This window comes from Vanacampus margaritifer, chromosome 4 (genome assembly GCF_051991255.1).
Source record: "Vanacampus margaritifer isolate UIUO_Vmar chromosome 4, RoL_Vmar_1.0, whole genome shotgun sequence".
NCBI lineage: Eukaryota > Metazoa > Chordata > Actinopteri > Syngnathiformes > Syngnathidae > Vanacampus > Vanacampus margaritifer.
The window spans coordinates 27,528,623-27,541,720 of NC_135435.1; the positions used below are offsets into that span (position 1 = coordinate 27,528,623).

At 39.2% G+C, this 13,098-nt stretch overlaps 1 protein-coding gene across 2 annotated transcripts; it reads left to right on the forward strand.

Moving 5' to 3' along the window:
• The first annotated feature begins 1,130 nt into the window (after window positions 1–1,130).
• Window positions 1,131–12,835, forward strand: dync1li2 (dynein, cytoplasmic 1, light intermediate chain 2). Of its 2 annotated transcripts, none has more exons than XM_077564019.1 (13): window positions 1,131–1,291; window positions 1,900–1,973; window positions 2,313–2,429; window positions 2,525–2,755; window positions 4,672–4,835; window positions 6,357–6,450; window positions 6,525–6,660; window positions 6,829–6,940; window positions 7,035–7,094; window positions 7,204–7,248; window positions 7,360–7,480; window positions 8,795–8,923; window positions 10,127–12,835. In XM_077564019.1, exons 1-13 carry the CDS (start codon window positions 1,206–1,208, stop codon window positions 10,237–10,239), a joined length of 1,482 nt encoding a protein of 493 aa, XP_077420145.1. In that variant the 5' UTR covers window positions 1,131–1,205; the 3' UTR covers window positions 10,240–12,835. The 2 variants fall into 2 exon arrangements, with proteins under 2 accessions (XP_077420145.1, XP_077420146.1); XM_077564020.1 differs by having other exon boundaries at window positions 10,132–12,835.
• The last annotated feature ends 263 nt before the right edge of the window (window positions 12,836–13,098 follow it).

Sequence of the window (13,098 nt, forward strand, 5' to 3'; positions counted from 1 at the left end):
TCTTTTGTTTGACCCTCATCAAATAGCACCATCTACTGGATCATCCCAGAACCAACATGTTTTGCCAAAACCATAAAATAAATTATAGAACTTTTATAAATCTAATAAACTCAAGAAATACAAGCAGAAATAAAACAAATGAGCTGGAATTGTTGCGTTTGAAATTCTGTTAAATTATTGTCAATGAACTCACATTTGGATCTAGTGAAAAGGAAGCAATTGCTGTAAATGAATGCTTATTTTTTTTTTATTTAGAATGAATTTAATTGAACAGTATACACAGTCGTTTATTTTAAATGCTTTCCACTTATGCAGCTAAATAAATAATATAATGATGGCATGATGATAATAAATATTCATCTCTAATTTACCATGATGAAAAATCACACAAATTATTATTAATATTAATACAGCTGCATGCAATACAGTTATTCAAATGCATCGTATTACAATTAGAATAATGCCAATATGATGCATAACATAGGCCTACAATGTGCAAACAAAACTATATTAACAGTCAAACACATTTTCAATTCTGTCAGGGGTCACAGCAAAAGTTTCACTTAGGTACAACATTGTACATTCACTTTTCTTATTTTAAACAAAGGTCAGTACATTAACAAAAGCGCAATAAAATTTAAAAAAAAACTTGTAGATGTGAGAAATAATTACTCAATTTTGCCTTGTGTTTGTGGAATTTAATAAAGGTGATATACGACGTAGCACATGGCCGAGTGATACATTTTCAGCTTCACAACCACATGTTATAACTTTGGGATAAATCATTATAGGATGACTAGTATTACAAAAAGATCATTCCAATATTTTGATGAAACGGAGCATTGACAATATTAGTGAATTATGGTTTCAGGTTTCAAGTTGCAAAAAGAACACAATGTCACAAATGATTGATTGGGTACATGTTGTTGTGTTACGTCAGACTATCAACTATCCATTTTCATTTAATTTCATTGAATATGTATGTATGTATGTATGTATGTAAAGTAAAATATATACAGTATACTGTATCTAAATTGACACACGAATATGCTATAAGTTTCTTTGCCATCGCCCCAGGGATCAGACACCAACGCGGCGTGGCTTCCGAATAATAAAGCGTACCCTCGGCCACCGACTGGGGCGGCGCTAGTGGTGGCGGCCAAGCAGCAGGCAGGGCCTTGCCTTTGTGCTCGTACAGAGAGAAGATGGCTCCCGTTTTGGAGAAGCAACTCCCGGGCGTAGCCGGGGCAGGCGACAACAACAACGAGGAGGAAGAAGGACTCGACCTTTGGCAAGTTCGGCCATTCTTTTAGCGGCGTAACAACTGTTGTATTCCGCAGGAAAAAGTACAGCCGCCGCGGTCATGGTTTGTCACCACAGTTTGCTTCCCAGCAAACACCGGCGGCCCGGCTAACAGTAGCGTTAGCACATATTTGAGGCTGGGCGTCTAGTTTGTTGGCGTTCTTTGTGGTTATTGAGTGAGTGTCTGTTGAAGAGTCTCTAAGATCTGCATTTGTCTTTTACACACATACGCTGGAATATTTTTAATCACTCAGCCAGTTTAGACACTTGCCGTTTATTGACGGGTTTGTCTTGTGTCAAGTCACAGCTAAGCTAGCTGCTGTCATTTTAACAGGAGATACTTTACAACAAGCTAACAGGAACCTTCGTGCTAACGCCTTCGCCACTAAAACAGCATTATCTGCCCATCTCAACCAGTAGAGATGACATCATTTCAGTTTTTCAATTGCATATTCGGAGGACAGAGTGGAAAATTTGATTTATCAGAATGACAGCTGTGTTTTGTGAAACTTTTGTTGCCATGATTTAAAAAAAAAAAATTATTTGTTGCAAATCTGCTGTACTCAAAAATAACCCAACTTACTCCTTGTCTCACAGGACCTCGATACTGAGTGATGTTTCGACCCGTTCAAGTTCAAAATTACCTTCAGGAAAGAACATTCTGGTATTTGGTAAGTGCTTATAAAACCACCATTGTAGAAAACTGACAAATTGCAACGCTACTATTGTGTTGTCAGCACGGAAGGGAGTGGAACAGTTCCCATGCTTTTTTTCTTCTTCTTTAGCTACTCTTTCTAACATGCAATTAAATTAAATGCACGACGATCAATGCATATTCAGCAGTGCTTGTGGTCATGAGGTACATATGTATGTGTGAAGGTTGAGTATCATTCTAAAGTATAATGTTAACACATTTTTTTTATTGACAACAAAGTAGTCTTCCTTGAGTCATCATGCATGCATGCATTCATTTATTAAATCAGTCAGCTGATGGCAACAGTGTCTTTTAGGGGAGGATGGATCAGGAAAAACTACACTCATGTCCAAACTTCAAGGGGCTGAACACAACAAGAAAGGAAGAGGACTGGAATATCAATACTTAAATGTCCACGATGAAGACCGGGATGGTGAGTCTGTCTGGTTTAAATGTGTTATCTGTACTGTTGTTGAGTTTATAGTCCTTCGTGTATACTCAAGTTGTGTGTTTTTTTTCCCTTGGCAGACCCTACACGATGTAATGTGTGGATCCTGGACGGAGACCTGTACCATAAAAGCTTGCTCAAGTTTGCTGTTTCTGCTCTGTCGCTATCCGGTTGCTTGGCCATGTTTGTTGTGGATATGTCGCGGCCCTGGACCATTATGGAGTCACTACAAAAGTGGGCCAGTGTGCTACGTGACCATGTGGACAAACTGAAGATACCTCCAGAGGACATGAGAGAAATGGAACTCAAGAGTAAGTAAAGGCTGACTTCATCTGTGCACATTTGGTGTATTTTTCGATGAGTTTTGGTTGCAGTCAGAATCTGGTCACAATTGAGTGTACACTTTACTTATGTAAAGAATCAGGTTTAAATTGAGGTTATTTTATATCTCAGCATCAGAATTATTAGAATTATTATGTATTTAAACCAAGAGTGGTCTTCAGGTAGGCATCGCTCATTTGTTCCACCAAATGGATATGAAAAATAGCATGGAAAATAACACACACCCAGTTTTACTGACTACCTGTAAGAAAGAGCAGTTGGAGGATAAGGCTGGAGTGAAGTGTGTAATATTGCCCATTGTTAATACTGATTCTAGGTCAGAAGCCCGTGATCCTCAGCAGTGTGTTCTGGCCATGGGCAAGTTCACCAGTTAACCAGTCACACATACGCAGATCGGATGATGTTCTACTGTTAAATTTAGATGTGGCTAGCACATGAAGAGCTCCATTCTATTGTGAACAAATGATGCTTTTTGTACAAGTTAGTTAGGCCTGCATGGTTTTTAAGACCACTCCTCTGCATTGCATGTAGGTTTGATCATTTATGAGGTCAGAACAACTAAATTGTAGCCGTAAAAATAAAAGCAATTGACTGTACACAATTGTGCATGTTTTGATAGTAACGCCATTGGTTGATATTATCTTTGAGTGCTGTAAAATATATTGAGTATCTGAATGATGATGCAAAATTGTGTTTGGTGACATCACAACTAGTTTGGCTAAGCTTTAACTCAACATGGCTGCATGTGGCCTACACTGTACAATATTATTGCATAGTAGTTAGAAGATTTAAAAAAAATTAAAAAAAATGCTCATGCAATTCACTTGTACAGTATTTTGCCAACTTATGAAAAATAACAGAAGCATGTTTATTACAAATTTTGTGCAAGTACCCAATTTTCCCTACCCGGTAATGGAAAAACAAACAATGTAGCAATAATTGCTGCATGACGACGTGAATATTGAATAATAAATAGCTCCACATTTTTGAGGAAGTCAATTTTTTCTCCATTTATATTTCAGCACAGACCCCACATAAGATATCAGCCGGATAAATTTGCCAGCATGACAGCATTGACTTCTAGTGAGATGGAGTCACATTTATAGTTCAGTGGATGCGTATGAACGAGACAGGCAGGACGTTTGTGCGAGTGGCTGAAATCCAAGAGCTGTTGCAGCCCTCTTGCATCATTGTTCCCGCCCCTCCCGCAGTAGTATCAAGGATGTTGGTCTGCTGAATTCAGTCTGTGGGCTGGACGCTCTGAAAGTGGCTGCTGGGTTTTTCTACTTGAATTACAGGATCAGTTCAGAAAGTAAAGTGAAAAGGGAAGCAATGAAGGCATAGGGAAGAAATCTTAATATTGTTGTTGTTTTTCTACCCACCCGATAACATCTCGACTCATCATGTTGAACAGAAATGTAAAAGCATCTCATCTGATCCATTTTGTCAAAAATGCACTTCAGTACCAGTAAGACTTCTCTCCAGGATAGAATATTTCCCTGCTTGTTGCCCCACATGCTAAATCCCATGTCATAAAGTCAAGGAATTGGCTCTAAAATGCAAGTTAATCTGATGTCACGGGCTGTCCCTAGTTACATTCTAAATCTCCTGAGGAAGTAGGCCAAAGCTTCCTGCATCTCAGCACACACACGCACACTCACTGGCAAAAGTCTTTAACAGCTGGAGTTGCAATACAAGGATGCCATATTTCTATAATTAAATCATGTGTCTAGGTAACACTTACTGAATTGCAGCAACATTTGCCGTATTTGAAAATGTGCTTATTTTCCGCCACATCCTGCACCTATTGCGGTTATTTGCCATCACCATTTAATTGGTATTATAAATATGAATATGATCATGTTTTCCTTGTGTTGTTATTTAGTGATGAAAGCGTTCCAGGAGTATGTCGAACCAGAGGATGCCATCCCCGCCTCTCCACAGAGACGGGCCCCGGCATCAGGCGAAGACGAGGCTGTTGTGTTACCGCTGGGGGACAACACACTCACGCACAACCTCGGCATTCCAGTGCTAATAGTTTGCACAAAGGTAAGGGATTCTTAAAAGTTCACTTCTCTTTCTCCGGTAGCAAATACCAATTAATACCTTATTACTGTATTACAAAATTACAGTTTGATTGCAGCCTCTTCAGACAAAGTTAAACGTTTAATCTACCATTAACCCTGGAGAACCCACGGGGTCAAATTTGGCCCCTATAAATTCTGCTACTCAAATAACAAAGACCTTCTTTTTTTTTTATACAAATTTAACTTCAAAAGTCCAGAGTGCCACTTCTGACCCCTGCATGGGGCCATCTAGTGGATGAATATTGCACTTACATGAGCCAGAGTGGTGGTGACAAGATGGCTGGCAACATGCTGTTTTGTTGAGCTGGAAATCAATCCAAACAAAACCATCTTCTCAGCAAACCATCAGATGGTAAAAATTTTTTTTTTTTGTTAATCTATTTCATATCATGTTGCAGAATGCCTAGGAGTATGTTTTATATATATTTTTTGATAAATTAGCAACTCTGAGCTAGTTTAAAAAAAAAAGGGTTAAAATTGAAAAAACATATATTTTGGTGTTCAGTGAATTTATAGCAGTCATTTAATGTATAATTCATAATTTTCCAAAGAATCAAAAGGGTTCTTGGGTTCTCCAGGGTTAAATTCTTCATTTTGGTTACGTGCTACCTCCTCACGCAGCCCAAAACGATTTCCCAAAAGTTCTCCTGGAACATCTTTTTACATCTCTCTGCGTTAAGCCAAAAATACCTCTTTATTATCTTGGCACCGTCTTCCGTTGCTGGATTTTACGGACGGCTTCTTAAACCCTCATGAGCGCTCACTCATTTCGCAGTGTGAAATCTGTTCCTCCCCAACAGAGCGTTTTCGGTGCAAGCTTTTACTCGGGTGCTGTGCTTTGTGAGAGGCCGGCCTGTATTAAAAAGCAACTATTCTTGCTTGGTTAAACCTCCAGGCAAAGACTTGAGCTGAAAGTTCCTTGCAATCAGCAGGGCTTCACGTGCTTGCTAGGAACTTTAAAATAGTCAGTCTTTGCGTCTGTCCGGACAGATTTTTGGGCTCTTCACAAAGAGCTCTTTTTCCTCATCATATTATCATATCTTTATCACCATCCCTTCTATCATGGACTTTTAAAAAAAATGGATGTTTATGGTGTGAAGAACTTCTACGCTCATGGACCTTCCACACAAACACTTCATTTGTACTGTATTCTTTTTCATTACGAGCACGTTAATCTCAAACACCCCAAAGCTACAGACGACTTCATATGTCCAAAACCGTCTGAGGGACTGCAATAATGGCTTCACGGTACACTATAGTTGCCAAAATAAGCTCAAAAGGGGCTTCAGATGGATCAAATCAGCTTTAAAGAGGGAGACTGACGTCCATTTCCATGACTACACACTATGGGTTGCAGAGTGATGACAATGTTGACAGTACCACAAACAAAAAACTATGCCAAATGTAAAATATGTGCCATTTTATTTTCTACTGTATTAGTTTGTTATTTTCACGCTTCTACTGTCCCTCGCATAATCCACAGTGTGACTCAGTCAGCGTATTGGAGAAAGAGCACGACTACAGAGAAGAGCACTTTGATTTCATCCAGTCCCACATCAGGCAATTTTGCTTACAATGTATCCTTTTTGTAAATGTTGCCACTGTTATGTTCTTTGGAGCGTCTGCATTTTTACTTGACCCGACTAAACAGATGGAGCTGGTCTTATCTACACCTCAGCCAAAGAGGAAAAGAATCTAGATCTGCTTTACAAATATATTGTACATAAATTGTATGACTTTCATTTTACCAATCCTGCCCTAATAGTGGAGAAAGATGCCGTGTTCATGTAAGTCAAGTGCAAAACACACGTCACTATTTCTTTAGCTCAGTCTTCAGAATCGAACATTTCTATTCTGTAAAGCGACATTTGTGTTCTTAAAATGTACTGGGTGCTTTCGGGAGCAAAATTTAAATACACTGCTCTAAAAATGAACTCTTCGTTATATTTTCGTAGTCCATCAGGGTGGGATAATGACAAGAAAATCTGCATTTTGCATGAAAACTTCACAACAGTCAGACCTGGAGATCCATTTGAAGATTTTATCACAAAACCTCCAATTCGAAAGGTAAAGCAGTCCATTACTCCAGACCAGAGTATCTGCTTTCTCATATTTTGTCATTCATATCTGGAATTGTGTTTCATTCCCATGTTGCGTATAGCTGGTGCATGACAAAGAAATAAATGCGGAGGATGAGCAGGTATTCCTGATGAAACAACAGGTATGTTGTATGACTTGACGCAAGATTATAGCTGCCGTTTCCCTACATTGCAAATTATTCACATGTGAATTATACGGTCAGGGTCAGTTAACAATTTTTGTTTTTGCAGTCTTTGTTAGCAAAGCAGCCGGCCACACCAACACGAGGAGCTTCCGTAAGTGTCGTCAGTAGAACTCTTAAAAGTACCGTCCGGGCTCTTAAGTTCGTTCTTTCACCTCATTTCACTTTTATAGATGACATTGTCGCTCTGATTTCTGTGAAGCAGGAATCTCCAGGACGGACAGCGTCAGGTTCTCCGAGACCTGCTGCAGGACGCGCTGGACAGCCCACTTTGAGCAGTGGTTCTCCCATGGCTGCCGTCAAAAAGCCTGATGCCAGCATGAAAGGTAAAAAAAAAAATTATCTCTTCATCATCTTTTTTTTTTTATATAGTTAAAATCTGGACCTTTTTGGGAATTTTGCAGATTTTGTTTACTGCTTTTGAAAACATTTAATCAACCAGAAACATTTTAAGATGTTTGTCATTCCAATACTGCCCCCAAGAGGTTGTTAGTAAAAGTATGTTGACTTGGGCACATCCTGTACAGATCCTTTAAAAAAAAAATAGAATATCATACAAAAGTTGATTTATTTCCATAATTCCATTTAAAAAAAATCAAACTTCCATAGATTAGAGATTCAGGGCCCACAATTTAAGTGATTTCAAGTATTCATTTGTTTATTTTTACATAATTTGGGCTTCCAGCTCATAAAGCCCACAAAAAAACAGGATTTTAGAAAATTTGAATACTGTTACAAAATCAGCCCAAATTTTGCAGGGCATGATTTATTTTTTTTTTTTAACTGAGTGTCATCTACTAAATTGGTTCAGTTTGGTTCAATTGTCTCAGTTCGGTTCCATGGGAAAGACTGCAACCTTGACAACTGGCCAGAAGATCGTCATTGATAGGCTGGATAAGCCACAAAAGCAAAAGCCAAGCAGGCTGGTTGTTCAGACTGCTGTGTCCAAGCATATCCGTTTCTAGTGGAAATGCAAAATGTGACAGGAGAATATGCACCACCAAAACAGATGACCGTGGGCTTCAGCAGATGATCAAACAGAGCAGATTCAAGAATCGGACATAGATACAGAAAGAGTGGTACGAGGCTGGAGTCACTCATAACAGTCTATCAAGCTTCTTATGAGCCTGAGCCATTGTAGGAAGCTTCTCAAATTAGACAAGGAGAAGGAGGACTGGACTGTTGGCCAGTGGTCCAAGGCCTCTTTTCTAATTAAAGTAAAGTGTGCCTTACGAAAGTTTGACTTTCTGAATAGAATTATAGAAATAAATGAACTTTTCCATGATATTATTTTATTTTATTTTTTTAGGATCTGTACAATGCACCATTGAAAAGCCGCGTTTATTGTTTTCATATGTCTAAATACAGCAGCTAAGAAGAAAATCACAAATTAAAATTATTTGGTCAAGTTGGATTCATTCTGCAAATTCTAGATTTTGTTGTTCCTGTTGGTGGAGATGAATTCCTCTTGGTTACTAACAAGAGACAGCTATTTATTTACACATTCTTGAAATTTGTCAAACACCCACCACAGCTCCGTGTTGTTCATAAAATGTTTTACAGCTATTACGTAATATTCTGAAGTCAAGTGTAGGTCATTGATCTCGGCTTTTGAAGTCACTGCACATTTTTTTCCACAGCGGGAGCTGCCACTGAGGGCGTATTGGCCAACTTCTTCAACAGCCTGTTGAGTAAAAAGACGGGATCCCCGGGGAGCCCGGGAAGTGGAGCGGTCGGAGCTGGAGTCCAAGGCGCTGCCAAAAAAACAGGTACAAACGCATATTGCCATTCTGTGTGTGTATTATAGTCGCTTTTTGTGTGTGTGTGTGTGTGTGTGTAGAGCGACGTTTAACAGATGCAATGTTAGATAGGGGAAACATTTGCTGTGTGGAGTTTTATCTCCACAGCCTGAACACAAATGTTAAAAAAAAAAAAAAAAAAGATAGATGTGTGCTGACCTTCTGAGATGTGAAGAAATGCGTGACAGGCCTGTATGAACCAAACCTTTATTCCCGTTATTGTAACATTTTTCTTTGCATTCCCCCACTACGTTGCTCAACTAACTGTTAAATTATTGTTTTTATACAAGTTAAAAGGTAAGCCAACCCACACATTTTCTTCACAATATGTTCTATGCAGCCCTACTGATCTAAATATGACATTCAGATTAATATTGCGTTTGTGGAATATCAATGAAGCAGCAAAATTATGTTCATAATGGCTAAATGAGGTGTTAATCTACTCCCTCAAAAAAAAAAAAAGAAGCCAATTTCTGCTTTTTGTGGAAATTCACATAAAAAGTGATGGCGCACCGTATTCAAGTTAGGCGGCCTTAGTGAGTGGCAACGTAAGATGGCTGCCGTTGGCTTCACTTCTTGTTAGTCCGTTCATATGCAAGTGTGATCTCAAAGGGCGGCCATTGTGCCACTTGCTGTCGACTGAAAATGACATGACAGTTGCTCAGGCAACGACCAATCACCTGTTTTCTGAAGCTGCGCCATGATTGGTCGTTACCTGAGCATTTGTGATGTCATTTTCAGTCAACCTTTTGCTGCTTAACTCATATTCCACAAACACAATATTAATGAAAATGCTGTGTTTAGACTAGTGGAAGCACATAAAACATATTATTTTTTATTTTTGTATTTTTTTTTGTGGGGGGGGGGGCTTCCATTTAAATATAACAAACTATGAGAATGCAATGACTGAATTACTGAGATAAGCGTAAACCAAAGCGCATAACTCCCCATGACCAGTAAAAACGTCCCTCTCTTTTCCAGCTTTGAGGATAATGCATGTGCATGTCGTTCATTTTGCACGTCTTAACTGTGGCAGCAAGCCGGCAACCGCTCCGCATGGGATAGCCTCACCTTTTCCCCAGCTTCCCACTCATCTGCTTGCTTCTTCTGAGCACACACAGAAGCTACAGGAGATTACTTTTTGCCTTTTTGTCTCCCTTTTTTTGTTCCAAGGGCAGAAGCCGGGTTTGACTGACGTCCAGGCTGAGTTGGACCGAATGACACGCAAACAGGACCCCGTGGTTTCAGCCAACAACATACCGCCGCAGACTGAGAACGAAGCGTGAAGTCCACAAAAAAAAAAAAACACACAAAAAAAAAAAGCTGCATTGTTCACCGCGTTAATAATGGAAATTCAAAGTATACATGTGAGCTTAAACAGTTGACCAAATTCCCAATGTCTTTGTCAGAACAGAGCAGGTTTCGCCAAAACACGTTTGGGACACTATCAGAAGAAAGAAATGGTTAAGAGTGTGCTGATGAGATGACCGTGCTGAAGAATCAGTCACTCTCCACTTTCAGTATTGTCTGTGGAGAAATACAGTATATGGAAATGGCGGCAAGCCTGGTGGACTGGGTTGCAGGCTTCCCAGTAGATGAGGTATATTTAAAAAAAAAAAAACAACACTCCTGAGTGGAAGCACACTGGCCTTTGGCTCAGATTATCTCATGGAACGATTTGGCTTGAAATTGAAAAGTTATTTCAACTTTTAATTGCATTTGTCATGAAAGTTCATTCAGATGGTTGCGAACAAAATGTTGGGCTTATGCCAATGTATTTATACGAAGTTCCTCCTCCTTTCTTCTGTGCACCGTTTTAAGGAAACAATCTCTACAACAAGACGCCATCGAGGGCAAAAAATAAACAGGACAAAATCTCGATAGCTGATAGCATCGCCCGAGTCATCTCGAAGGATTCTGTAAATACGTACCAGGAAAAATCTCTTCAGGTTTTATTTTGTGTATATACAATTCTTGCCTCTTTGACTAACTAAGTTGGCCATTTTGACAAGGCTTTGAGGCTCCGACAGAATATTTTCTTTCGCTACAGGTGTGTATATTTGGGAAGCGGGTTGGGCAGCATCTTTCCTACGATTACTCCCAAAAGTGCCTCGCACACGAGCTGCTCACGCTGCCGCAGAGTCGCTCTTCGGCACGAGAGGAAATGCACTGTAGCTTGAAAGGTTTTCGTCCATTTCTTGTCATCCAAATAATTTATTTTTATTTACCTTTTTTGCTCATGTACATCAAGCCCGTGGTTGCTGTTATTTTGGTAGTTTTTCAGGAAAAAAAATACATATATATATTGTGGCCTCGTTGATATTTCGTATAGAAAAAAAGAGCTAACACGTTTTTACTGAAAACCTGAATTTTCATGTACCCAAAGCCAAAACACGAGTTGCTTTGTTGAAACGGAAAAAGAATCCCTTCTAGTTCAGTGCCCCGACATCATTGTGCTCTCGTCCCGCCTTCCCCGTGTTGTACACGTATCGTCTTTCACGTCTCAGTTGAAAACATTCCGTTTCTACGTAAGGATGAGAGCAATCACTGGCCCTTTTGGAAACCCTTTTTGTTTCGTCTTCCCTACAGTGCCCTCAAATGACCTTTGCCTTCAAACGACACCTTGCCTTCACAACATCACTCTCGTGCTAACTGTATTGAACCTTATCGGTCTGCAATATTTTGTTAGTTTAGAGACTTTTTTTGGGGGGTTGTTCTTTAGTTGTTTTCACACAAGACAAGTTAACTGAAAATTTGTAATCATCCATACATATTTCTCTCCTTTTCCGCATTTATTTTATTTTTTTGTAAAAATGTAAGGAACCCTCCTGTAATCGCTACATTTTCAGGAAAACCATAAAGTGGTGTCCAGATGACTTAATTGATGATCTGATATGAAGTGAGAAGATACAAACTGCACACTAATTATGTTTGATCAAAACAAGGCAATTTTTATTGGTTTGTGACTGGCTTGGCATATGCAGTAGATGAAGCACACCTTCCACGACAACCCGGATCCGAACATGTTGAAATAAGCACTTTTCCTTCTACTCCTGAATCACTTTTTTTTCCTTTTTTGCAACAGTTCTACAAACAGAATGCATCATTTTTTTCCGCCTTGCCTTTTTGCGCTTAGTGATGAACAGACACCGTAAAATAGCGTATTTGCTGCTTACATTTTGGATGGTATACCCTGCGGTTAAATACGGAATCCCCTTTTTTTTTCCCTCAATTTTTTTTTTCTATTGCACTTGTGCAATGAAAATTTTGGGACATCTTGAAGATGGATAAAATGAATATCCATTGTCATCTTTGCCCAAGTCTCCTTTGTTATGTGTACAAACAAATGTTTCAATTACGGTTATGCCGATTTGACATTTTCTGTTAGTCGCTCCAAGCTGACTGATTTGACCTTTCCGGCCACACTTGTTAAAACTGTAAAAAACAACAACAATTAGGTTAAAGGAATGAAGTGCTCTCCTGCTGCTTGGTTCCATAATTGCACATGTTTTAGTTGTTTTTAATGACTGGATGTCTCTTCCAACATTGAATAACGAGCAGACCTAACTTTTGTATTCTGGCCTCAGTTGAAGTCAACTGTCGCTTGCCAACTTTAATGAATTGCCTTTGACCACTAATGGCGGTCCTCATCTATATGAGACTACAAGCTTCCGCTATCAGTCCTTTTGTATTCAGGATATCAAGACATTATAAGCATTCAAATGGCTGCTTTTTGTGTACTGAATTAATTCAGAATTTGATTGTATGACTTTAACACAACTGCGTAGCCTCTAAGCTGCCATGTGGATTCTAGCTTCTTGTGCCGACAAAGATGAGGAAAATGCTTATCAAGTCCCCGGCTTCAATAAAACAATGAATCCACGTGTGTTGTCTTTATTGTGATTGTGGTGATGATTGGTGGACCAGTTTCGCTTTGTTTGGGTACCCTAGACATAGACAAGTTACATGTGTGCACTGCGTTGTTATAATAAAACTAGGCTAACTACAGCAATTGTTTTTTATTTTTTAAGATGAAAACGTAGGATGCACTGTAGTGACCTCAAATGGGGCAAGCCAAAAGAAAGTGTTTGTTTTTTTTTCCTTCGAGATTTTTTATTTTCTTTTTGCATGGGCAGTCTTCCCAG

Bases quoted from the DNA above. Each gene is read 5' to 3' on its own strand.
- dync1li2 (XM_077564019.1), top strand. From the start codon at position 1,206: ATGGCTCCCGTTTTGGAGAAGCAACTCCCGGGCGTAGCCGGGGCAGGC. The intron at 1,974-2,312 runs GTAAGTGCTTAT...AGTGTCTTTTAG, and splicing joins AAAGAACATTCTGGTATTTG to GGGAGGATGGATCAGGAAAA. The intron at 2,430-2,524 runs GTGAGTCTGTCT...TTCCCTTGGCAG, and splicing joins CCACGATGAAGACCGGGATG to ACCCTACACGATGTAATGTG.